This window comes from Somniosus microcephalus, chromosome 3 (assembly GCF_052327205.1).
Source record: "Somniosus microcephalus isolate GS21.2 chromosome 3, FLI_Smic_1.0, whole genome shotgun sequence".
NCBI lineage: Eukaryota > Metazoa > Chordata > Chondrichthyes > Squaliformes > Somniosidae > Somniosus > Somniosus microcephalus.
This window is the reverse complement of record NC_140989.1, coordinates 28,156,996-28,184,640: the sequence shown is the minus strand read 5'-3', so window position 1 is coordinate 28,184,640 and position 27,645 is coordinate 28,156,996. Positions and strand designations below refer to the sequence as shown.

Here is a 27,645-nt window from a genome sequence, read left to right as displayed (position 1 = left end):
CACTCTCTCGGGTCTATGATTTGACGGTGAAGGGATGGCCAGCATGTGGCAACTCACTGTTGCCAGCATTCTCGCCAAGGAGGGAACAGCTGTCAGTGTGCCGGGGAACCTTGATGTGTGGATCCCGAGTGGTAATTCCACCCAAGTTGAGAGATAGAGTACTCAATGAGCTTCACGAGGGTCATCTGGGAGGGGTAAAAATGAAGAGCCTAGCCAGGGCGTTTGTGTGGTGGCCGGGAATCGATAAAGAAATCGAGGATATGACCAAGAGATGCACAGGATGCCAGAAGGTCCAAAACGCTCCACCACAGGCCCCGCTACATCCATGGGAGTGGCCCTCATCTCCATGGCAACGGGTACACATTGATTTCGCTGGTCCATTTATGGACTCAATGTTTCTAATCGCTGTGGACGCCCATTCGAAATGGTCAGAGGTCATTAAAATGTCCTCCACCACCACGGAGAAAACTATTGCAGTCCTAAGGACCATCTTCGCCAGGAATGGGTTACCAGAACAGATCTGTTCCGACAATGGCCCACAGTTTGTGTCTGAGGATTTCCGGAGGTTCCTGAAGAATAATGGGGTGAAACATTACACATCTGCCCCATATCATCCAGCCACAAATGGATTGGCTGAGAGGTTTGTTCAGACCTTTAAAAAGGCCATAAAGGCAATGTATAATGACGACATACCACTGCAACACAAGGTGGATAACTCCCTGTTTACTAACCGGAATGCGACACATGAAGTAACCAACCAAACTCCAGCCGTACTGTTTTTCAACCGGAGACTAAGATGTCACTTGGATTTGCTCAAACCAAACATAAGACGAGATGTTGAGGATAAGCAGTTCCAACACATAAATGAGAAGCCAACCAGGAGCTTCAAGATAGGGCAACCAGTCTTGGCCTGCGACTACCGAACAGAAAAATGGCAGCCAGGCACGATATGCACACAGCAGGGACCACTAATGTACACAGTGGACGTTGGAGAGAGCATCATGAGACGCCATGCTGACCAGATTCTAGAGTCACAGGAACAAGCCAAACCTGTACCACAAGCATGTGCACCTGGTAATGAGCCCAAAGTACAGATTGCATCTACCTCAGAAGCAGGGGTATTGGAAGCTGACGAACCAACCAATGACAATGAGCCAGAATTGACTCCACCGCCAGAACAGGATACTCGAGAAAGGCGCTATCCAGTCTGGATCAGGAAGCCTCCTCAAAGACTGAACTTATAAATGACTATTTCAGTTGATGTATATATTACTGAGAAAATTGTAATTGTAATTAGTTATTATTTAGTTGTTAAATGAATGTTATGCACTGTTTATCTAAAAGGGGAGGAATTATTGTGTATGTACCTTTAAGGGAATAACTGGTCTTAGACTGCAGTACCGGCAGTGACCACCCCTGTATAAAAGGCCCTAGCAGGCTTCTGTATTTCAGTTTCAAGCTGCCTCTTGTTCAGTAAAGTACCTGTTAAACTGTTCTCTTGAAGTCCGTGTATTATTGAGGCGCGGACTTTACACCTGCTGTACATGGTCCATGTCTCTGAGGCATACAGCAGGGCGGGTATCACTGCTGCTCTGTAGACCATGAGCTTAATGCCGGGTTTGAGGTCCTGGTCTTCAAACACTCTCTTCCTCAGGCGACCGAATGCTGCACTGGCACACTGAAGGCGGTGTTGGACTTCGTTATGGCTTCGCCATAAAAAATGAACTGGTTGGGCGTCTCAGAGACTCCCCTAGCGGTATAAACGAGCGCCTCATGACTCTTCGGCTCACCCTAGCCCGGAACCAGTGCGCTACGGTCATCAGTGCGTATGCCCCAACATTGGAAGCCACAGACAAGACCAAAGAAGGAATTCTACTCCAGCCTCGAATAATCTCTGTCCCGAGTCCCACCGGGCAACAAGCTGATCCTCCTTGGCGACTTTAACGCCAGAGTTGGAAAGGACACAGACCTCTGGGGAGGTGTGATCGGCAGAGAGGGGGTAGGGAAAGCCAACTCCAAGTAGTATTAGTAACAGTATTGCAACTGCAGTGAGGTTGAATGTCTCATGAAATTTAATCCTGGTGATTACTGAGAGCACACAAAAGACTTGGAGAAATTGTACTGAGGTACCAGTGGGCTATTTGAAGATCCCCAAAGTATATTAGATGCTGCAGTGGCCCTGGGATATTGACTTTTTTTAAAAAAGAAACTTTATTTCAGGAATTTGAAAAATGCAAAGGACAGGACCAAGCATTGGTGCCTATGGTGCCTAGCCAACAACTAAAAAACACAAATGGTGGGCACTGCAAGTTGAAAATGATTCACTGATGATGATTGCTCAGTGTTTGTTATACACAGCACAAAGGAAGGAGACAGCAGGCAATATAAATGAGCTGCTGCTACAGATAGGACATCTGGCAAGATGGAAAGGGTTCTAAATGAAGATAATCACCAAAGTAGAAGAGACTATCCCATCAGGGGGCCAGGGACTAAATTCAACAGTAAACAGCCAGTCCACCAACACTCAAAACTAGGCTGAGTCCAACTTCCAGATGACCCACATGCCCATTGGGACCTTTTTTCAATAAGCTCTTTGTGAGTATTGTAAAGTGATGTGGGGTAAATTTTACACGATGGTGCTCCAGTGGGGAGCTTTGCATGCCAGGAGGACAGATCGGACAATTGGCGGGAGGACAACTTACGGTTGTCCCAACTTTCCAGTTATTAATTTTAATTTACCCCATCATCTTCAAACAAGAGCTCCCCTTAAGAAGATCTCCATGCTTAGTGCGGCCAATGTCTTGATAAAGAGATGCTTGGAGGGCGACCTGTCACTTTCATTACTGCAATATCAGGTAAAAGTAATAGAAAGTGGTGTCTTCAGTGCATTGAGTGTTTGCAGACTGACAAAATTCGATTTGCGAAACATTTTTTTGCAATGAAGACAGTGCCCTTTCATGGTATCAACCATGGGTCAGTGGGTAGCATTCTTGCCTCTGCATCAGAAGGTTGCGGGTTCAAGTCCCACTCCAAGGACTTGAGCACAAAATCTAGGCTGACACTCCAGTGCAGTGCTGAGTGCTGTCTTTCAGATGAGACATTAAACCGAGGCCCTGTCTTCCCTCTCAGGTGGATGTAAAAGATCCTATGGTCACTATTTTGAAGAAGAGCAGGGGAGTTCTCCCCGGTGTCCTAGTCAATATTTACCCCTCAAGCAACACCTAAAAACAGATTATCTGGTCATTATCAATTGGCTGCTGCGTTTCCTACAGTACATCAGTGACCACATACGTCAAAAGTACTTCAATGACGTTAAAGTGCTTTGGGACATCCTAAAGTCGTGAAAGCCGTTATATAAATGCAAGTCTTTCTTTTTAATGCTTCACAAGTACATTTATTGAAAGATGCCTTTATTGCCACTGGCTACAGTTTGGACACTGTTCTGAGCTCTTACTGTACATGCTCACCTCCCCTGTCCGAAGACAGTGTCTAATTGTCTTTTTAGAAGATAAATCCTAAAACAATGCAGTTTTGTTTACTTTTTTCATTATTATTGTCCAAGGGCGGTTGTGTGTTTGGGATAAGTTTGCAACTTTTGTTTATATTTGTTCATGGGATGTGGGCGTCGTTAACAAGGCCAGCGTTTATTGCCCTTCCCTAATTGCCCTTGAGAAGGTGGTGGTGAGCCGCCTTCTTGAACCGCTGCAGTCCGTGTGGTGAAGGTGCTCCCACAGTGCTGTTAGGGAGGGAGTTCCAGGATTTTGACCCAGCGACGATACATTTCCAAGTCAGGATGGTGTGTGACTTGGAGGGGAACTTGGAGGTGGTGGTGTTCCCATGCGCCTGCTGCCCTTGTCCTTCTAGGTGGAAGAGGTCGCGGGTTTGGGAGGTGCTGTCGAAGAAGCCTTGGCGAGTTGCTGCAGTGCATCTTGTAGATGGTACACACTGCAGCCACGGTACGCCGGTGGTGGAGGGAGTGAATGTTTAAGGTGGTGGATGGAGTGCCGATCAAGCGACAATAAACTGATATCTTCCGGTTCTGATGAAAGTTCATCGACCTGAAGTGATAGCTCTTTCTCTCTCTCCACAGATGCAGCCTTACCCGCTGAGTGTTTCCAGCAATTCCCGTTTTATTTAGAATTTCCAGTATTTTCCTTTTAGTTTTGTTATTTAATTCACCTCTCTTCCAGGAACACCCACCTTGATTTCCTGTGTGCCACCACTGGCGGCCGTGCTTTCACGTGCCTGGGCCCTAAGCTCTTGAAATTCCTCTCCGCCGCTCTACCTCTCTCTCTCATCCTTTAAGATGCTCCTTAAAGCCGACCTCTTTGACCAAGCTTTTGGTCACCTGTCCTAATATTATGTGGCTCGGTGTCAAATTTTGTCCACTTATGCTGCTGTGAAGCACCTTGGGACGTTTTACTATGTTGAAGGTGCTGCATAAATGCAAGTTGTTGAAGGAGTTCTGCTCCTCTCTGCCCCCTTTCCCCCTGGTTCTGGACTTGCTGACAAGCTGTTCGTCTCTTAACATAGAAACATAGAAGATAGGAGCAGGAGTAGGCCATTCGGCCCCTCGAGCCTGCTCCGCCATTCGGTGAGATCATGGCTGATCCTCCAAATTCAGTACCCTGTCCCTGCCTTCTCCCCATATCCCTTGATACCTTTAGCTCTAAGAAATATATCTAACTCCTTCTTGAATATATACATCTTCCAGTTCTGATGAAAAGACGAGCTTCTGGTCGCCTGTCATTTTAATTCACCGCTCCATTCCCACTCGGACCTCACTGTCCTCAGCCTCTTGCATTGTTCCACGGAAGCTCAACGTAAACTCGAGGAACAGCATCTCATCTTCCGATTAGGCACTTTGCAGCCTTCCGGACTCAATATCGAGTTCAACAATTTCAGATCATAATCTCGGCCCCTATTACATTTTTACTTATATTTTTTTTCCACCCCTTTGTTTTGGGTCTTCCCTCCCCCCCCCCGCACTTTCCTTTTTTTTCTCTCTCCCACCTGGCAGCTCTGTCTCATCCTGCCAGTACACTTCACACCTAATCTCAGCCGTCTTTTGTCTCCACTTGTCCTATTACCATCGCGTCTGGTTTTGAATACCTCTTAATGTCTCTTTACTTCTTTTGTTCTATCACAGCCCTGCCTTCGATCTATTTCATTTCCTTTCCAGTTTTGAAAAAGGGTTTCCACCCGAAACGTTGACTCTATTTTCTTTCCACGGATGTTGCCTGGCCTGCTGAGTTTTTCCAGCATTTTCTGTTGTTATTTGAGATTTTAAACTCTTGTGTCTTTCTCTCTCACACAGATGCTGCCTGGCCTGCCGAGTGTCTCCACTGGATTTTCTGACTGATACTAAATGCTTGCACACCCCCACCCACCTCTCTCTCCTCTCACTCTGAGCCTCTCTTGGCAGTGAATGACGGCGGTGGGAGGGGCGCTCGGCTTGCTGGCTCCAATCCACTTGCCTGCACCCAACACCTTTGGAGAGAGAGAGGGGGGGTGTGTGGTGAGAGGAGGGGAGTGAGCGAATGGGGTGGCCAGCCGGCAGGGCGGAATCAGGTGCATCGCAGACGCCGCAGGTTTGAGGAATGTGGACCGAATTGAGAGATAGAGAGTGAGAGGAAAATAAACCCACACACAGACTTAAAGGAAACCAGGATCCCATCGAGGATGGAGCCGCCACACACTGGACAGAGACAAGTAACTGAACTGCCCCTTTGCAGTTTGATCGGGATTTAAGAAGAATTTCTCCTTCCAAACTGATTGTGGGGAGAAAAAAGCCAAGAATTTACCTGCATTGGGATTTTCCACATTTCTTTTTTTGGTGTGTGAATCTGGAGGTGATTCGGTGGCACTTTATTGCACCGCCTGAGCTGGATCTGTCGAGGTGGTGGTGGTGTGTTTTTTTTTCTTCTTCCTTCCTCTCCAGACACCGACTTCTGCCCGCCTGTCCTCCCGGGATCTCCTGCTCTGCCTGCGGCTGGGGGGACTTGGAGGAGGGGTGGGGGGGGGTGCTCCCGGGCCATGGCAGCAGCCGAGCGGGGCTCGCACTCGTCCGCCGGCCAGGCAGGGATCAGCCGCTGACAACCGAGGGCGGGGGGGGAAAGACCCCATGGATCTCACCTCCCGCCTCGCCAACCTGTCCGCCGGCGGGACGGGCCAGACTCCGGCCAGCCGCTGGCTGCTTCCCAGCGCCTCCACGCCCGTTGCCGGCTCCAGCTCCAGCTCCGGCTCCAGCTCGCCGTCTGTCCCGGTCAAGATTCTGTTGGAAACCATCATGGTCCTGATGTGCCTGGCGGCGATCACAGGTCTGCCATCGGTAACTTCCTCGCTCGGTCCTCCTGTGGAGTTGAGATAGAAAGGCGTGTGTGTGTGTTGTCTTGTGTTGTGTGTGTGTGTGTGTATGTGTGTGTGACCCAGGTAGATGCTCATCAATGCAAAAACCCTCTTAAACTGAGCTCTCTGCTTTGTTACTGGGGGAGGCAACTAGATAATTGGGATTACACTGCAACATTTTGCAATAGTTTGTTATGAAAGCCAACACTTAAAGATCCACAAACCACAGAGAAACATATCCAATGTGCAGACACTTTCATCTCTGCGTGTGTAGATTTATATATAAATATAATAACACTGTACAAATCAAAAATATCCAAAGCTGTGGGCTTAGCAACAAAACCCTGAAATAATCATTGCAGAGTTTAATTAGTTAAATTACTGGACCTCAAATAGCCTCGTTTCACAATTCCTCCTTTCAGACGAGCTTTAAGCAGAAATGTCTCAGGGTTGTGTTTTCTTCATGGTTATTATGGAATGCAGTCGCGATTTTTATTTGCTATTTTGTGAAAGGTTTCTCCCATTATTTCCAGCGAGTCCCTGCAGCTGATGTGCCGGGATTCTCGGTCCCATCCCCGGGGCTCGTTTTATTTTATGCTCGTTTTATTCGATGAGCTGAATAATTTTGCGAAAATATTTGCTATGTTAAATGAGATATATTTGTGTTGTACTTGTGAATGTTTTCGTTTCCCAAATGGCTGAAGTACTCACGACCCTCGCTATTTTATGTTCGAACTTGTTCTCAGACCCCCCTCCCCCACTCCCCCTATTGTACTGGTCTAGTCCAGACCCTAGACCCCCAACCCCGGTACAGGTCAAGACCCAGACCCCAGACCCCCAACCCCGGTACAGGTCAAGACCCAGACCCCAGACCCCCAACCTCGGTACAGGTCAAGACCCAGACCCCAGACCCCCAACCCCGGTACAGGTCAAGACCCAGACCCCAGACCCCCAACCCCGGTACAGGTCAAGACCCAGACCCCAGACCCCCAACCCCGGTACAGGTCAAGACCCAGACCCCAGACCCCCAACCCCGGTACAGGTCCAGACCCCAGACCCCCAACCCGGTACAGGTCCAGAACCCAGACCACAGACCCCCAACCCCGGTACAGGTCTAGACCCCAGACCCCCAACCACGGTACAGGTCCAGACCCCAGACCCCCAACCCGGTACAGGTCTAGACCCCAGACCCCCAACCCCGGTACAGGTCTAGACACCAGACCCCAGACCCCCAACCCCGGTACAGGTCCAGACCCCAGACCCCCAACCCCGGTACAGGTCCAGACCCCAGACCCCCAACCCCGGTACAGGTCTAGACACCAGACCCCAGACCCCCAACCCCGGTACAGGTCTAGACACCAGACCCCCCAACCCCGGTACAGGTCTAGACACCAGACCCCCAACCCCGGTACAGGTCTAGACCCCAGACCCCCAACACCCCCCTTGTAGCTGTCTAGACCCCAGACCCCCAACACCCCCCTTGTAGCTGTCTAGACCCCCAACCCCCACCCCTTCTAGCAGTCTAGACCCCCAAACCCCACCCCCTTGTAGCTGTCTAGACCCCCAACCCCCCCCCCCCTTGTAGCAGTCTAGACCCCACCACCCCGCCCCTTGTACAGGCCTAGACCCCCCCCCTATTGTACAGGTCTAGACCCCCCCCCCCTATTGTACAGGTCTAGACCCCCCTATTGTACAGGTCTAGACCCCCCTATTGTACAGGTCTAGACCCCCCCTATTGTACAGGTCTAGACCCCCCCTATTGTACAGGTCTAGATCCCCCCTATTGTACAGGTCTAGACCCCCCTATTGTACAGGTCTAGACCCCCCCTATTGTACAGGTCTAGACCCCCCTATTGTACAGGTCTAGACCCCCCCTATTGTACAGGTCTAGACCCCCCCCCTATTGTACAGGTCTAGACCCCCCCCCCTATTGTACAGGTCTAGACCGCCCCCCTATTGTACAGGTCTAGACCCCCCCCCCTATTGTACAGGTCTAGACACCCCCTATTGTACAGGTCTAGACCCCCCTATCGTACAGGTCTAGACCCCCCTATTGTACAGGTCTAGACCCCCCTATTGTACAGGTCTAGACCCCCCCCTATTGTACAGGTCTAGACCCCCCCTATTGTACAGGTCTAGATCCCCCCTATTGTACAGGTCTAGATCCCCCCTATTGTACAGGTCTAGATCCCCCCTATTGTACAGGTCTAGACCCCCCCTATTGTACAGGTCTAGACCCCCCCCTATTGTACAGGTCTAGACCCCCCCCTATTGTACAGGTCTAGATCCCCCCCATTTGTACAGGTCTAGACCCCCCCCTATTGTACAGGTCTAGACCCCCCCTATTGTACAGGTCTAGACCCCCGCTATTGTACAGGTCTAGACCCCCCCTATTGTACAGGTCTAGACCCCCCTATTGTACAGGTCTAGACCCCCCTATTGTACAGGTCTAGACCCCCCCTATTGTACAGGTCTAGCCCCCTGCCCACCTTTGTTCAAAGTTACACATTAGATAAAGGGCCCTCTGTTGTTCTCTCTGAAGTCAGTCTGGCCTGGTTTGAGTGTAATGATTCATCCTTGGTCCTGGGTCCCAGAGGGATTGATAGCCACACGACTTGCTGCCTTGAAATTGTTGAATTATTTTCTTGTCAGGATTTGGAATTTTTTTGTCGTTTTAGGTAATGTCCTGGTGATCGCGATTATTGCTGTGACTAAACACTTCCACTCGGTGACTTCGGTCTTTCTGGTCAATCTGGCGGTCAGTGACTGTTTGGTGGGACTGGGAGTCATGCCCTTCGTTGCCATGTCTGTGTTTTACCAGGATTGGAACAGATACAATGTGAGTGTTGTTTTGAAATTCCAGCTGCACTGTACGAGCATTCTGCTTCCAATTATTATTTTAATCCACGGGTTTGCACGTAGATGGCACAATCTAAAATTGAAATAATCTCCAGGCTTGAAAAGATTCATTTGTACTCCATTCAAAGAAAAATTGAGCGTTATCAGATACAATTTGACACGAGCCACATAAGGAGATATGGTGAGGTCACAGAGGTAGGTTTTAAGGAGTGTCTTAAAGGAGGAAAGAGAGGTAGAGAGGTTTCGGGAGGGAATTCTGAAGCTTAGGGCCCAGGCAGCTGAAGTCACGGCATACCAATGTTGGAGCGATTAAAATCAGGGATGCGCAAGAGGCCAGAATTGGAGGGGTGCAGAGATTTCGGAGGGCTGGAGGAAGTTACAGGGATAATAGGGAGGGACTAAGTTGATGAACCTAGACTCAGCCCTGGATTCTAAACACAAGGCATGTGCAGAACTCTTGGAAGTGAGAATTACACCTCAAACTGCATAACACTCTGAATCCTTTTGAAAACGACCCTGAATTGTGAATTATTTCAGTTTATTTTGAGAATGTTTCGGAACAGATGCTAAAATTCCCGACTCGTGCTCCTTGGAAATTTGCATTCAAGGTGCTGGGTCATCCAACAACAACAACAACAACTTGTATTTATATAGCACCTTCAATGTAGTAAAATGTCCCATGGCGCTGCACAGGAGTATTTTAAGATAAAAAAAATTTGACACCGATCCACATAAGAATAAATTAGGGCAGGTGACCGAAAGCTTGGTCAAAGAGGTAGGTTTTAAGGAGCGTCTTAAAGGAGGAAAAAGAGGTAGCGAGGCGGACAGGTTTAGGCAGGGAATTCTAGAGATTAGGGCTTAGGCCACAGAAGGCATGGCCACCAAAGGTTGAGCGATTATCACAGAAATCACAGAAATCACAGAAACCCCACAGTGCAGATAGAGGCCATTTCGGCCCATCGAGCCTGCACCGACACATATCCCACCCGATCCCTGTAACCCCTACACCAACACCAACACATATCCCACCCTATCCCCGTAACCCCACGTATTTAATCCCCCTAACACTAAGGGTCAATTTATCATAGCCAATCAACCTAACCCGCACATCTTTGGACTGTGGGAGGAAACCGGAGCACCCGGAGGAAACCCACGCAAACACGGGGAGAATGTGCAAACTCCACACAGACAGTCGCCCGAGGCCGGATTTGAACCCGGGTCCTTGGCACTGTGAGGCAACAGTGCTAACCACTATGCCACCGTGCTGCCCTGATATATAATCAGGGATCCTCAAGAGGGCAGAATTAGAGGAGCGTGGATATCTTGGGGGTTTGTGGGGCTGAAGGAGATTACAGAGATAGGAAGGGGCGAGGCCATGGAGGGATTTGAAAACAAGGATGAGAGTTTTGAAATCGAGGCGCTGCTTAACCAGGAGCCAGTGTAGGTCAGCGAGCACAGGGGAGATGGGTGAACGGGACTTGGTGCGAGTTAGGACATGGGCAGCCGAATTTTGGATGGCCTCAAGTTTACGTAGGGTGGAATGTGGGAGGCCAGCCAGGAGTGCATTGGAATAGTCATGTCTAGAGGTAACAAAGGCAGGGGTGAGAGTTTCAGCAGCGGATGAGCTGAGGCAGGGGCGATGTTACGGAGGTGGAAATAGGCGGTCTTTGTTATGCTGCGGATATGTGGTTGGACTCACTTCAAGGTCAAATATGACACCAAGGTTTCGAACAGTGTGGTTCAGCCTCAGACAGATGTTAGGGAGAGGGATGGAGTCAGTGGCTAGAGAACGGAGTTTTCCAGAGAGTTCTTGAACAGTTTGAACATGAGCAATACTATGACGTCGGATACTTTCCTTCACATATACCCAAAAATTAACATTTACTTTTAAAGAAGGCTTTAAAAAAAAAAAATCTATGCTGTTACTCTTTCCTTTTCAGTTTTTATTTTGTAGGACTCTTCAATTAGTTCCCCAAAATATAAGGTTGTGTGTATTTGCAACACCAAAGTTCTGATTGGTCCCCTTGGATGACAAGACACACCCAGGAGTTTGTCTGGAATGTATAATTAGATCCTGCCTGCCTGAGTAATCAAGTACTTTGCAATGTGTAATTTGATCCATTCATTCTGACTGTCAAACTCCAGACACAGCTCACAGTACTGCTTTCAGAGAACAGACAGGGCTCGCTCACCTTCGTGGGTTAGGACCTTCTCCTCCCCTCCCCAAACAATTTCCTGACCCCCCCAACAAGTTCCTGACCTTTACCCTCCCAAACAAGTTTTTGACCCTCTTTCCCCCTCCAACCCCGCCAGGTTCCTGGTCTTCTCCCCCTGCCCAAGTTCCTGACCTTCCCCCCCCCCCCCCCATCCCCACCGAGTTCTGGACCTCCCCCTGCCCATTCCTGACCTCCCACCCAAAATGTTCCTGACCTTCCCCCCTCCCCCCACAAGTTCCTGACCTCCTCTTCCCCTCCTCCCCCGGGTTTCTGACCTTCTCCTGCCCCACCGAGTTCCTGACCTTCTCTTTCCCCCCACCCCCAATTGATGGGGCATTGTGTGTGGGTCGTGGATTGTTAATAGGTTTATTGGGTATGAAGTGAATAGTGACAGTGTCATGACTTACGGATTTCGTCCAGTCCAATGATGTCACTTTGCTGCACAATTTTCCAATAAATCAACCAGGTCTAGGGGAGGAGAGAGAGAACATGGTGCGGGTGTAAAGGGGGTGGGGTTGGAAGAACGTGATTCACATCTAACAGAGGGGGGGAATGTGATCCGTCTTCCCATCTGGATCATATTCGCACTCTCATTTCACCCTCCTTTAGCAATGTTGCCTCACAGCGCCAGGGACCCGGGTTCAAATCTGGCCTCGGGTGACTGTCTGTGTGGAGTTTGCACATTCTCCCCGTGTTTGCGTGGGTTTTCTCCGGGTGCTCCAGTTTCCTCCCACAGTCCAAAGATGTGCGGGGTAGGTTGATTGGCTATGATAAAAAAAAAAAAAATTGGCCCTTAGTGTTAGGGGGGATTAAATACGTGGGGTTACGGGGATAGGGCTTGGGTGGGATGGCTGTCGGTGTAGGGACCGGGTGCTAGGGTTTGGATGATCAGCCATGATCTCGTTGAATGGCGGAGCAGGCTCGAAGGGCCGAATGGCCTACTCCTGCTCCTAGTTTCTATGTTTCTATGAATCACGTTCTTCCCCCCGAATCCCCACTGTTCACTCCGTTGTCTTCCCCCCACCCCCTCACCCGAGTTCCTGACCTTCTCTCCCTCTGGGCTCCTGACCTCCTCTTCCCCGCTGTGAGCTCTTCTCCTCCCCACCCCCCCCATTCCATCCCCTCTCTCTCCCCCTTCGATCCTCTCTCCCCCTTCGATCCTCTCTCTCTCCCCCTTCAATCCTCTCTCTCTCCCCCTTCAATCCTCTCTCTCTCCCCATTCGATCCTCTCTCTCTCCCCCTTCGATCCTCTCTCTCTCCCCCTTCGATCCTCTCTCTCTCCCCCTTCGATCCTCTCTCTCTCCCCCTTCGATCCTCTCTCTCTCTCCCCCTTCGATCCTCTCTCTCTCTCCCCCCCTTCGATCCTCTCTCTCTCTCTCCCCCCCTTCGATCCTCTCTCTCTCCCCCTTCGATCCTCTCTCTCTCCCCCTTCGATCCTCTCCCTCTCTCCCCCTTCGATCCTCTCTCTCTCTCCCCCTTCGATCCTCTCTCTCTCTCCCCCTTCGATCCTCTCTCACTCCCCCTTCGATCCTCACGCTCTCTCTCCCCTTCGATCCTCTCTCTCTCCCCCTTCGATCCTCTCTCTCGCCCCCTTCGATCCTCTCTCTCTCCCCCTTCGATCCTCTCTCTCTCCCCCTTCGATCCTCTCTCTCTCCCCCTTCGATCCTCTCTCTCTCCCCCTTCGATCCTCTCTCTCTCCCCCTTCGATCCTCTCTCTCTCCCCCTTCGATCCTCTCTCTCTCCCCCTTCGATCCTCTCTCTCTCCCCCTTCGATCCTCTCTCTCTCCCCCTTCGATCCTCTCTCTCTCCCCCTTCGATCCTCTCTCTCTCCCCCTTCGATCCTCTCTCTCTCCCCCTTCGATCCTCTCTCTCTCCCCCTTCGATCCTCTCTCTCTCCCCCTTCGATCCCCTCTCTCTCCCCCTTCGATCCTCTCTCTCTCCCCCTTCGATCCTCTCTCTCGCTCCCCCTTCGATCCTCTCTCTCGCTCCCCCTTCGATCCTCTCTCTCGCTCCCCCTTCGATCCTCTCTCTCGCTCCCCCTTCGATCCTCTCTCTCGCTCCTCCTTCGATCCTCTCTCTCTCTCCCCCCTTCGATCCTCTCTCTCCCCCCTTCGATCCTCTCTCTCTCCCCCCTTCGATCCTCTCTCTCTCCCCCTTCGATCCTCTCTCTCTCCCCCTTCGATCCTCTCTCTCTCCCCCCTTCGATCCTCTCTCTCTCCCCCTTCGATCCTCTCTCTCTCTCCCCCTTCGATCCTCTCTCTCCCCCTTCGATCCTCTCTCTTTCCCCCTTCGATCCTCTCTCTCTCCCCCTTCGATCCTCTCTCTCTCCCCCTTCGATCCTCTCTCTCTCTCCCCCTTCGATCCTCTCTCTCTCTCCCCCCTTCGATCCTCTCTCTCTCTCCCCCCCTTCGATCCTCTCTCTCTCCCCCTTCGATCCTCTCTCTCTCCCCCTTCGATCCTCTCTCTCTCTCCCCCTTCGATCCTCTCTCTCTCTCCCCCTTCGATCCTCTCTCTCTCTCCCCCTTCGATCCTCTCTCTCTCTCCCCCTTCGATCCTCTCTCTCTCCCCCTTCGATCCTCTCGCTCTCTCTCCCCTTCGATCCTCTCTCTCTCCCCCTTCGATCCTCTCTCTCTCCCCCTTCGATCCTCTCTCTCTCCCCCTTCGATCCTCTCTCTCTCCCCCTTCGATCCTCTCTCTCTCCCCCTTCGATCCTCTCTCTCTTCCCCCTTCGACCCTCTCTCTCTCCCCCCCTTCGACCCTCTCTCTCTCCCCCCCTTCGATCCTCTCTCTCTCCTCCCCCTTCGATCCTCTCTCTCTCCCCCTTCGATCCTCTCTCTCTCCCCCTTCGATCCTCTCTCTCTCTCCCCCTTCGATCCTCTCTCTCTCCCCCTTCGATCCTCTCTCTCTCTCTCCCCCTTCGATCCTCTCTCTCTCCCCCTTCGATCCTCTCTCTCTCCCCCTTCGATCCTCTCTCTCTCCCCCTTCGATCCTCTCTCTCTCCCCCTTCGATCCTCTCTCTCTCCCCCCTTCGATCCTCTCTCTCTCCCCCCTTCGATCCTCTCTCTCTCCCCCCTTCGATCCTCTCTCTCTCCCCCTTCGATCCTCTCTCTCTCCCCCTTCGATCCTCTCTCTCCCCCACTTCGATCCTCTCTCTCCCTCCCCCGATCCTCTCTCTCCCCCCCCCCCCCTTCGATCCCCTCTGCACACTCCGCCCACTCCCCCGCTCTGGCCACCTACCGATGCCCTGACCTTCTCCGCACAGAGCCAAGAAAAGCGTGGCGGTGTATGGCCGTAGCCACCGCACCATTGGGTGCTGCGTATGCGCGACCGGATCGAGTGCACGCGCACAGCACCCAACGGCCGCGCATGCGCAGCGAGAGCCAAAAATGCAGTGCGAGTAATCACTCTGAAAATATAATGCTGGGGTTGGGCATTGGTATTATACGGTAATAATCAAGGCCATTGCTTTGTGGTTTTACTGAAAGACAGATGGAATTGCAGAATTAAAGCTGCAAAGTGCTGTAAAGTATCCAGGATTCCATGTAATAAAAACATAATTTGACTCATTTAGTCACTGTAAACTAATACTCCAGATTATAAATAGGCCGAATCACGGAGAACAATACCTGTCGAATTCTGGAGACCCAGGCAATAAAAATGAAACTTAACTCATTGGATCACCATAAACCAGTCACGACTCTTTGAATTATTGTCTTTGAGGAGGCTTCCTCTTCATGAAAGAGCTGAGATTTGAAATATTAAATCATTGGCGTTTAACTGCCAGTTTTCGTAACCTTGCATTTAAAGTAATCAGGATATGTTTGCAAGAAATTGCTGTCTGATTTGCCAATCCAAAAGCACTTATTTTAAACTCCCCAATGTGTTTGCTAAATAAAGAACGTGGCAGAATCACATTGGCGTTTTTTTTTACAGCTGTTCTGCAGTGGCGATTGCAGTGCAGTAACTGGATGCTGACAGACAGCGCTCACAGGGCCTATAGCTGATCACTGCATCCATTCACTGAGGATTTCAAAAACATGACTCGTGAAAGAAAGGAAGACTTGCGTTCATATAACGCCTTTCACCACCTCAGGAGTTTAAAAAAAAATTGTTCCTGGGATATTGGCGTCGCTGGCAAAGCCAGCATTTATTGCCCATCCCCTTATTGCCCTGGAGAAGGTGGTGGTGAGCCGCCATCTTGAACCGCTGCAGTCCGTGTGGTGAGGGTACTCCCACAGTGCTGTTAGGGAGGGAGTTCCAGGATTTTGACCCAGCGACGATGAAGGATCGGCCGATATATGTCCAAGTCAGGATGGTGTGTGACTTGGAGGGGAACTTGGAGGTGGTGGTGTTCCCATGTGCCTGCTGCCCTTGTCTTTCTAGGTGGAAGAGGTCGCGGGTTTGGGAGGTGCTGCCGAAGAAGCCTTGGCGAGTTGCTGCAGTGCATCTTGTAGATGGTACACACTGCAGCCACGGTACGCCGGTGATGGAGGGAGTGAATGTTTAAGGTGGTGGATGGGGTGACAATCAAGCGGGCTGCTTTGTCCTGGATGGTGTCGAGCTTCTTGAGTGTTGTTGGAGCTGCACTCATCCAGGATGTTGCGCTTTACAGCTTTCAAAGTCCTTTAGAAGTGTAGTCACTGTTGTAATGTTGTAGGAACCATCGATGTACACTTTATAAAAAAAAAAAAAATTCTGTCTCATTCAAAGAAAGAGCACTACATAAATACCAGGCTATCAGGTCTTTCAGAAACATCTCAAATGAACTCACTGTATATGAAATGTAGTGACTTGTTACATTTGGAAATCTGGCAGCCATTTATCGTGTGTCCAGATCTCAGAACAGCAATGAGATGAACAACCACTTAATCCATTTTTAAGTGTGGTGTAGAATGGTGACCCATTTATTCCCATTGCAATTGGGATATGTTAAATTCTAATCGAAAAGAGTGAGGGGAATATCTTTGAAAGTATGATTGTAAACTTGATTCTCCCATAAGTTTAAGATGTTGCTAGGCATACTTGTCCACTTCAACCTTGGTCTTCACATGGTTACAGAATGGAGGAATGTGGCTGTAGGTATTTCTGGGATAATTTAAAATTTTATTGCCGCTATTGTGTTTGTAGTTGGGTTAAATTATGAAGATAGGTTCCATAGACTAGCCTTGCACTTCATTAAGTGTTGAAGATTATGGAGTGATCTAATTGAGGTCTTTAAGATGATTAAAGGAGTTGATGGGGTAGATAGAGAGAAACTATTTCCTCTTGTGGGGGGAGTCCAGGTCAAGGGGGCATAACCTTAAAATTAGAGCCAGGCCGTTCAGGAGTGATGTCAGGAAGCACTTCTTCACACAAAGGGTAGTGGAAATCTGGCACTCACTCCCCCAAAAAGTTGTTGTTGCTTGGGGTTCAATTGAAAATTCCAAACAGAGATTGCTAGATTCTTGTTAGGTAAGGTGAAGATCATGTCCATTGTGCCCCTTGGTGGGCGGAATCCGCATTGCGACTCTGGGGGGAGCTCTTCGGCTACTGGGAGAAGGTGATTGAGGAGGATTCTTGCGATGACTTTCCCTGTGGCAGATAGCAGAGAAACTCCTCTGTAATTACCGCAATCGGACTTGTCACCTTTCTTGAAGATGGTCACAATTAAGACGTCTCTGAGATCCCCTGGCATGCTCTCCTCCTTCCAGATAAGAGAAATGAGTTCATGAATTCACGCCAGTAATGCTTCTCCGCCATGCTTTAGTGCCTCGGTGGGGATTCCATCTGCTCCTGACGCCTTGTTGTTCTTCAGTTGTCAGATGGCCTTTTCAACCTCATGCCAGGCTGGGGTTGTGCTGAGATGGTGGCGGGTAGCATGCTGTGGGATGGAGTTGAGGACACTCGTGTCGAAGACAGAGTCGTGGTTAAGGAGATCTTCGAAGTGCTCCTTCCAGCGGGCACTGACTGCTTCCCTGTCCTTGATGAGTACCTCTCCGTTCTTGGCCCACAGTGGGGAAGGGCCTTGGGTGCTTGGGCCATAGATGGTCTTGACTGCGGTAAAGACAGGATCATCACCGCACGTCAATTACAAGAGAAATGCAGGGAACAGCACCAACCACTGTACATGGCCTTCTTTGATCTCACAAAGGCCTTCGACACTGTCAACCGTGAGGGATTATGGAGTGTCCTCCTCAAATTCGGCTGCCCTCAAAAGTTTGTCACTATCCTCCGCCTGCTTCACGACGACATGCAAGCCGTGATCCTGACCAACGGTTCTACCACAGACCCAATTCACATACGAACCGGGGTCAAGCAAGGCTGTGTCATCGCACCAACGCGCTTCTCAATCTTCCTTGCTGCAATGCTCCATCTCACCCTCAGTAAGCTCCCCACTGGAGTGGAGCTAATTTACAGAACAAACGGGAAACTGTTCAACCTCCGTCGCCTCCAGTCCAGATCCAAGGTCATCCCGTCCTCTGTTGTCGAATTACAGTATGCAGACGATGCTTACGTCTGTGCTCACTCGGAGGTCGAACTCCAAACCATCGTAAACACCTTCACCAAAGCATACGAGAGCATAGGCCTTACACTAAACATCCGTAAGACAAAGGTCCTCTACCAACCTGCCCCCGCCACACAGTGCTGCCCCCCGATTATCAAAATCCACGACAAGGCCTTGGACAACGTGGACCACTTTCCATACCTCGGGAGCCTACTGTCAACAAGGGCAGATGTCGACGACGAAGTCCAACACCGCCTTCAGTGTGCCAGTGCAGCCTTCGGTCGCCTGAGGAAGAGAGTGTTTGAAGACCAGGACCTCAAACCCGGCACTAAACTCATGGTCTACAGAGCAGCAGTGATACCCGCCCTGCTGTATGCCTCAGAGACATGGACCATGTACAGCAGGCATCTCAAAGCACTGGAGAGGTACCACCAACGCTGCCTCCGCAAGATCCTGCAAATCCATTGGCAGGATAGGCGCACCAACATTAGTGTTCTTGCTCAGGCCAACATCCCCAGCATCGAAGCTTTGACCACGCTCGTTAACATCCGATGGACGGGTCACATTGTCCGCATGCCTGATACGAGACTCCCAAAACAAGTGCTCTACTCGGAGCTCTGACACGGCAAGAGAGCCCCAGGTGGGCAGAGGAAACGCTTCAAGGACACCCTCAAAACCTCCTTGAAAAAGTGTAACATCCCCATCGACACCTGGGGATCCCTGGCCCAAGACTGCACAAAGTGGAGGAGAAGCATCCAGGAAGGCGCCGAACACCTCGAGTCTCTTCGCCGGGAGCAAGCGGAAACCAAGCGCAAGCAGTGAGGGAGCGCACGTCAACCCAAGCACCCCACCCACCCGCCCCTTCAACCGCCGTCTGCCCCACCTGTGACAGAGACTGTAGGTCCCGCATTGGACTCATCAGTCACCTGAGAACTCATTTTTAACGTGGAAGCAAGTCATCCTCGGTTCAAAGGGACTGCCTAAGAAGAAGATATTAAAGGTTATGGAACCACGGCGGGTAGATGGAGTTAAGATACAGTCGGCCATGATCTAACTGAATGGCGGAACAGGCTCGAGGGTCTGAATGGCCTACATGTTCCTATATGTATGCCATTATAGAATAGTCAATCAATAACATAACATGTGATGTGTCCATTATTTACAAAATCTATAAGATAATTATGGATGAAGAAGGTCATCCAGCCCATCTAGATTTAGGCATCCAAAAAGACCCTACAGTCCTCCCATTAGGAACACAGGAACAGGAAGAGGCCATTGAGCCCCTCGAGCCTGTTTTTTTTTCTTCAAATCAATTCAATTCAATTTTATTTGTCATATATGCAGCAGACGTGTGTACTGCACAATGAAATGTTGATTTTTTATGAGTCCTCCCAACATTGGAATAAATATGGCATAACAATGATAAAAATACTAATAGAAATACAGTAATAATAAATAAAAAAAACAGTAATAAATTATACGTTCATGAGTCTTATGGCCTGGGGGTAGAAGCTGTTTTGAAACCTGCTGGTACGAGACCGTATGCTTCGGTATCTCTTACCGGACGGGAACAGGGCGAAGAGGTTGTGGCTGGGGTGGCTCGCGTCTTTAATGATTCTCTGGGCCTTCCTGGACAGCAGGTAGTTTAATTCGTATGGTATGTTGTGCAGCTTTCACCACCATCTGTAGAGCCTTGCGGTCTGTGGCGGTGCAGTTGCCATACCAGGTAGTGATGCAGCCGGACAGGATACTCTCGATGGTGCACCGGTAGAAGTTGGTGAGAATCTGGGGGGCCATTCCAAATTTCTTCAGTCTCCTGAGGAAGAACAGGCGTTGGCATGCCTTCTTCGTTACGACGTCGATGTGATGGGACCACGTTAAGTCCTCCGTAATGAATACACCCAGGAATTTGAAGCTGCTGACCCTCTCCACCTCAGCCCCTTCGATGTAGATTGGGGTGTGTCCCTCCCCCTGCCGCTTCCATTCCACTGTTCCACCATTCAGTGAGATCATGGCTGACCTGTATCCTTACTCCATCCACCTGCCTTGGCTCCATATCCTTTTATACCCTTGTCTAACAAAAAACTATCGATCTCAGATTTAAAATTATTGATTGAGCTAGCATCTTCTGCTTTTCTGAGGTGTGGTGCCCAGAACTGTACACAGTACTCCAGATATGTGGTCCAACCAGGGCTTTGTATAGCTGTAGCAAAAACCTCCCCTTTGTATTCCAGCCCTCGAGTTATAAACGCTAACATTCCATTAGCCTTTTTGATTATGATTTGTACCTGACTACTACATTTTAGTGATCTGTGTACATGGACCCCTAAATCTCTTTGGACCTCCACTGTTCCTCTCTTTTCACCATTTAAATAATACTCGGATCGATCCAGTTTAGAAGATTGAGAGGGGATCTCATCGAAACCTATAAAATTCTGTCAGGCCTGGACAGACTAGATGCAGGAAGGATGTTTTTGATGGCCGGGGAGTCCAGAACCAGGGGTCATAGTCTAAGGATAAGGGGTAAGCCATTTAGGACTGAAATGAGGAATTTCTTCACCCAGAGAGTGGTGAACCTCTGGAATTCTCTGCCACAGAGGGCGGTGGAGGCCAGTTCATTAAATATATTCAAGAAAGAGTTGGATATATTTCTTAAGGCTAAAGGGATCAAGGGATATGGGGAGAAGGCAGGGACAGGGTACTGAATTTGCATGATCAGCCACGATCTCATTGAATGGCGGAGCAGGCTCGAAGGGCCGAATGGCCTACTCCTGCTCCTATCTTCTATGTTTCTATGTATCTCACCTTTACCTGTGTTGAAATCCATCTGCCACAGTTCCCACTCACTTAATCTATCAATGTCTCTTGTAATTTTATGCTCCCGTCTATTATGCTACTTACTATACCCCAATCTTTGTGTCATTGGCAAACTTGGATATGTGGCTCTCTATTATGTTATCTAAGTCATTAATAAATACAGTGAATAGTTGAGGCCCCAGCACAGATCACAGACACCATTATCTCTACTCTCTGTCTTCTCCCGCCTAACCTACCTCCTAACCAGGTCAATAATTTGCCTTCAATTCCATGAGCTTTAATTTTAGCTAACAGTCTCTTATGTGGAATCTTATTGAATGTCTTCATTCAGCATCCAACTGTTTCTTAAATAACTCCAGGACTTTTTACCTCCACTGCTCCATCTGGAAGTCTATTCCACATTTTGATCTCTCTTTGTGTAAAGAAGAAATTCCCGATTATCAGTCCTAAAATGACTCTTTACAAATGTGTCTCCTTGACCTACTCTCGCAGTTTAATTAAAAAAAACTGAAGTTGACAGATTTTTGTTCAGTAAGGGTATTGAGGGATCTGGAAATTGTGTAACCTTAGCGGCACACTATGTTACAGCTTGCCATAAACAGAGGGACAACCATTAAATCTAAGAATAGAGTATATACAAATTATATGAATGTATATTTATACACTCAGGGATATATCTGTTTATACACTGTATGGATAGATCTGCGTTTATGTGTTCAACCATAAATGTTTTTTTGATGCTTTGGCAACATAAGATGTACCTTGTCATGCCAATAAAGTGATTTGAATTGAATTGAACATGGAGTTGAGCTACAGATCAGCCATAATCTAATTGAATGTCAGAACAGGCTAGAGGGGCTGAATGCCGACTCCTATTCCTGTGTTCCTAATTTGGTGGAGTACTTCATTTGAATTTTTCTCAGGTCTAGCAGCTGTCCAATACATTATTTTTTCAAAAGTTTTTGAGCGCTCAGTATCTCATCCTTTATTATGTCTGGTGATTCTCCCCACACTCCTCCCCCTCTACAGGAAATATTTTCTGCTATCCTGCCTGTTCTCAGTCTTTCACTTCACATGAATGGGAAACTAGCTTGCTCCTTGCCCTCTGCCTGTACTGCTGTGTAACCAGCTGTTAGGAGATGCCCAAGAATGGCCGAGATTGAATTATCTTTTCACTCTCCCTCCAACATCCTGGGGTAATGTTGACATTAGGCGATCGTGTAAAATGAGCGGTATTGATTCAGCCTCCCCGTTACACATCTCTCACGATTCTCGTTTCCATTGACTTCAATGCTTCGATATCGGATGTTTTACACTAGTGCCCAAAGTCACAATTACCCCCCCTTATCATTCCACGAGGTGCTGAGTTTTTATGTAACTTTTCAAACTCAAAAACATAAAACTGCTTTTTGTTATTTTAAAGGTACAGCGTAAAGAAAAAAGAAAGAAAGACTTGCACTTATATAGCGCCTTTCACGACCACCGGACGTCTCAGCCAATGAAGTACTTTTTGAAGTGTAGCCACTGTTGTAATGTAGGAAACGCGGCAGCCAATTTGCGCACAGCAAGCTCCCACAAACAGATAATCTTGTTTTTGTTATGTTGGTTGAGGGATAAATATTGGCCAGGATGTCAGGGATAACTCCCCTACTCTTTTTCGAAATAGTGCCGTGGGATCTTTTACGTGACTGGAAGGCTGTTTCCAGTGGGGTTCCCCAGGGCTCAGTACTAGGTCCCTTGCTTTTTGTGGTATATATCAATGATCTAGACTTGAATATAGGGGGTATGATTAAGAAGTTTGCAGATGGTACTAAAATCGGCTGTGTGGTTGATACTGAAGAAGGAAGCTGTAGACTGCAGGAAGATATCAATAAATTGATCAGCTGGGCAGAACAGTGGCAAATGGAATTCAATCCGGAGAAGTGTGAGGTAATGCATTTGGGGAGGGCTAACAATGAAAGGGAATACATAGAAAACATAGAAGATAGGAGCAGGAGTAGGCCATTCGGCCCCTCGAGCCTGCTCCGCCATTCAATGCGATTATGGCTGATCATCCAAATTCAGCACCCGGTCCCTGCTTTCTCCCCATATCCCTTGATCCCTTTAGTCTTGAGCAATATATCCAACTCCTTCTTCAATATATTTAATGAATTGGCCTCCACTGCCTTCTGTGGTAGAGAATTCCACAGGTTCACCACTCTCTGGGTGAAGAAATTCCTCCTCATTTCTGTCCTAAATGGCCTACCCCTTATCCTTAGACTGTGACCCCTGGTTCTGGACTCCCCGACCAGCGGGAACATTCTTCCTGCATCTAGTCTGTCCAGTCCTGTCAGAATTTTATAAGTTTCAATGAGATCCCCTCTCATTCTTCTAAACTCCAGCGAGTACAAGCCCAATCGATCCAATCTCTCCTCATACGCCATTCCTGCCATCCCAGGTATCAGCCTGGTAAATCTTCGCTGAACTCCCTCCATGGCAAGAACATCCTTCCTCAGATAAGGTGACCAAAACTGCACACAATACTCAAGATGTGGTCTCACCAAGGCCCTGTACAACTGCAGCAAGACATCCATGTTCCTGTACTCAAACCCTCTCGCTACGAAGGCCAACATACCATTTACCTTCTTAACCGCCTGCTGCACCTGCATGCTTACCTTCAGCGACTGGTGCACAAGGACACCCAGGTCTCGTTGCACTTCCCCTTCTCCCAATCTATTGCCATTCAGATAATCCTGTTTTTGCTGCCATTTATCCACGTTATATTGCATCTGCCATGCTTCTGCCCAATCACCCAACCTGTCCAAATCATACTGGAGTTTCTCGGCATCCTCCTCACAGCACACACGCCCACCCAGCTTTGTGTCATCTGCAAATTTGGAGATATTACATCAATTCCCTTGTCTAGATCATTAATATATATTGTGAATAGCTGGGGTCCTAGGACCGATCCCTGCGGTACCCCACCAGTCACTGTCTGCCACTCGGAAAAAGACCCGTTTATTCCAACTCTTTGCTTTCTGTCTGCCAACCAGTTCTCGATCCAAGTCAGTACCTTGCCCCCAATCCCATGTGCCTTAACTTTACATGCTAATCTCTTATGCGGGACCTTATCGAAAGCCTTCTGAAAGTCCAAATACACCACATCCACTGGTTCTCCCTTATCTATTTCACCAGTTACATCCTCAAAAAATTCCAGTAAATTAAATGGTAGGACACTGAGTAGTGTAGAGGAACAAAGGGACCTTGGAGTGCATGTCCACAGATCCCTGAAGGTAGCAGGCCAAGTAGATAAGGTGGTTAAGAAGGCATACGGAATGCTTGCCTTTATTAGCCGTGGCATAGAATACAAGAGCAGGGGAGTTATGCTTCAACTGTATAAAACACTAGTTAGGCCTCAGCTAGAGTATTGCGTGCAGTTCTGGTCACCACATTACAGGAAAGATGTGATTGCACTAGAGAGGGTACAGAGGAGATTTACAAGGATGTTGCTGGGATTAGAGAATCTTAGCTATGAGGAAAGATTGGATAGGCTGGGTCTGTTTTCCTTGGAACAGAGGAGGCTGAGGGGAGACCTTATTGAGGTGTATAAAATTATGAGGGGCATAGATAAAGTGGATAGAAAGGACCTATTTCCCTTAGCAGAGGGGTCAAAAACCAGGGGGCACAGATTTAAAGTAATTGGGGGAAGGTTTAGAGGGGATTTGAGGGGAAATTTCTTCACCCAGAGGGTTGTGGGGGTCTGGAACTCACTGCCTGAAAGGGTGGTAGAGGCAGGAACCCAAACCACATTTAAAAAGTACTTGGATGTGCACTTGGGATGCTCTAACCTGCAGGGCTACGGACCAAGAGCTGGGAAGTGGGATTCGGCTGGATAGCTCTTTGTTGGCCGGTGCGGACACGATGGGCCAAAATGGCCTCCTTCTGTGCTGTAACTTTCTATGATTCTACGTCCACCTAAGAGAGCAGACGGGGCCTCGGTTTAACGTCTCATCCGAAAGACGGCACCTCCGACAGTGCAGCACTCCCTCAGCACTGCACTGGCGTGTCAGCCTAGCTTTATGTGCTCAAGTCCCTGGAGTGGGACTATGAACCCACAATCTTCTGACTCCGAGGCGAATGTGCTACCCACTGAGCCACAGCTGACACCTATATGAAGATGGTTGTGTTGAGCCTTAATTTATTGTAACAAGGTCTTGGGATCAGTTCTCTTTTTTTGAGAAATAAATTTGTATTGATTCTCAATACAGTGTTAGAAATGCCAACACTGTGAGGGAATTATAACTGCTCTCTTTAGGTCCATCCTACAGTATTAGCATCGGGAACTGTAACATTCAGTAACCTCAATCTGCCTCCCAGGCAATCAAGTAAATACAAATAAAACAAACTGGGAAAAGGAAAATAAATAGTTATTGCTCAGCTCTGACTAGGAGAGGTTTACCTGCTCCCAAAGCCCTTTAACTAAATCTGGCTCCTTTTACCCCATTGAGTGGAGTTCTAAGATCTGATAAGTGGCTAAGTTGTTCCGATCTGTCTGATTGTTGAACGTGGAAGGATGAGAGGACTTTGATCTGGTATCATTCAAATCGCACCCAACGCTCTTAAAAGAGATCACCATAGATAGGGGCACTAGAGAATGCAAATTCCCAGCGTGAGCAAGTTGTTAATGTTTGTGTCACTGAGCTGGTGAAGCAGATGAATGGATTAAAAATTTGGGCTGGAGAGGAGAAGAACGTCAAGCACCATTTCTCAGACAAAGCCCCAGTTGTTTCTTTTAAAAGCACAAGTTGCATCTTAATAGGTGGACCTGAGATGCCAGTATAATATGTAGAAGATGTTGTAATGTAGTAAAAGGGAGTGCATTATTCTTTCATTGAAACGCTGCCTTTCCCTCCGCTAACTTTTAACAACCCTAGACTATTATTATATAATAACCTTGTTCAGAACTGTTTTATTTGTGTTGCTGCTCATTTATTTACATAACGCACATCCACTTCAGGAAGTAATTTGTATTGAGATATTAATACTGGTGAATCATACACAGCTAAATAACCTTGTGGAGAGGATGTAACTAATCTGGGAGTAATGTTGAGAAGAAAGTAAAAAGAGGGAAGGAAGAAGACAGATGACAAAGAAGGGGAGGAATGAGAGTTCTGCGACGTAACCGTTAGCCATCTTAACACTACTGACCACTCTACTGATTTCATTGTGTAGCTCTTTACTAAGGAGCACCTTGCATGGTGCCATGAGAGGTTCCCTTATACCCAAGGGCTTGTTTCTCTACCTTCACCTCCAAAAGAGGCACCATAACGTTAGTTATGGATTGATCTCATTCGATATTTTATGGCTAATTTTCCCTAATGCAGTAGTATTCGCTCTGAGATTCCTGACTCTCTGAGGAAAGCTGGTATCTATCTGATCTTTTCATCTGTTAAAAACGAGGTTCCTTTGCAGACAAGGTGGCAGATTGGAGAGTTGTTTTGTAGTGGTACTCATTGAGTTCCTAGAGCCACTTTTAGCCCACCCTCACTTCTGGCCCTCAGTAGCATTGTGCTGCCTCTGGCTCTTTAACCAATGCCCACTTGCTCTGGAATTGGTACTAGAGCCACTTGATGGAGAGATTCGGATTACGACTCTCATCAAAATGTTAACGAGTAACCCTGTTTTATGGCCTCCCCACAGAACTATGCCATGGGGGTGAATGGGATGTGCATCTTCACATGGTGCTAGGGTTTGGATGATCAGCCATGATCTCGTTGAATGGCGGAGCAGGCTCGAAGGGCCGAATGGCCTACTCCTGCTCCTATCTTCTATGTTTCTATGTTTTCTATTACTTATGCAGTGTCCATTAAGATTTGCTAGCAACCACCATCAACTTGACTATTCTAATGCTCTCCTGGCCAGCCTTCCATCTTCTACCCTCCATAAACTCCCACTGTCACAAACTACAACTCATCCAGAATGTCCTGGTTCATGTCCTCACCTGTACAAAGTCCTGCACTCCCATCACCTCCATCCTTGCTAAGCTCCACTGACTCCCTGTGCTCCAGCTAATTCACTTGAAGATCCTTGTTCTCACTTCCAAATCCCTCCACAGCCTGAGTGGTCGTCTCCAGGTACATAAATCTCTGATCCTCTCGCATCGAGTTACTTCTTCTGCAGCACCATTGCTGTCTGCTCTTTCAATCACTATGTGGCTGTCCTCACCTTGTTACCTTCTTACCAAGTTTGCAGACGACACAAAGCTGGGTGGGCGTGTGTGCTGTGAGGAGGATGCTGAGAAACTCCAGTATGATTTGGACAGGTTGGGTGATTGGGCAGATGCATGGCAGATGCAGTATAATGTGGATAAATGCGAGGTTATCCACTTTGGTGGCAAAAACAGGAAGGCAGATTATTATCTGAATGGTAATAGATTGGGAGAAGGGGAAGTGCAATGAGACCTGGGTGTCCTTGTGCACCAGTCGCTGAAGGTAAGCATGCAGGTGCAGTAGGCGGTTAAGAAGACAAATGGTATGTTGACCTTCATAGCGAGAGGGTTTGAGTACAGGAACAAGGATGTCTTGCTGCAGTTGTACAGGGCCTTGGTGAGACCACATCTTGAGTATTGTGTGCAGTTTTGGTCGCCTTATCTGAGGAAGGATGTTCTTGCCATGGAGGGAGTGCAGCGAAGATTTACCAGGCTGATACCTGGGATGGCAGGAATGACTTATGAGGAGAGATTGGGTCGATTGGGCTTATACTCGCTAGAGTTTAGAAGAATGAGAGGGGATCTCATTGAAACTTATAAAATTCTAACAGGACTAGACAGACTAGATGCAGGAAGGATGTTCCCGATGACGGGGGTGTCCAGAACCAGGGGTCACAGTCTAAAGATAAGGGGTAAGCCATTTAGGACAGAGATGAGGAGGAATTTCTTCACCC

General features: G+C 48.5%; 1 protein-coding gene across 1 annotated transcript in view; it reads left to right on the top strand.

Moving 5' to 3' along the window:
- The first annotated feature begins 6,013 nt into the window (after positions 1-6,013).
- Positions 6,014-27,645, top strand: part of LOC147120931 (5-hydroxytryptamine receptor 1D) — a 50,197-nt gene continuing 28,565 nt past the window's right edge. The window contains exons 1-2 of the mRNA XM_085979759.1: positions 6,014-6,320; positions 9,027-9,187. Coding sequence (XP_085835885.1) covers positions 6,125-6,320; positions 9,027-9,187 — 357 coding nt within the window. The 5' untranslated portion in view covers positions 6,014-6,124. The remainder of the gene's footprint in view (positions 6,321-9,026; positions 9,188-27,645) is intronic.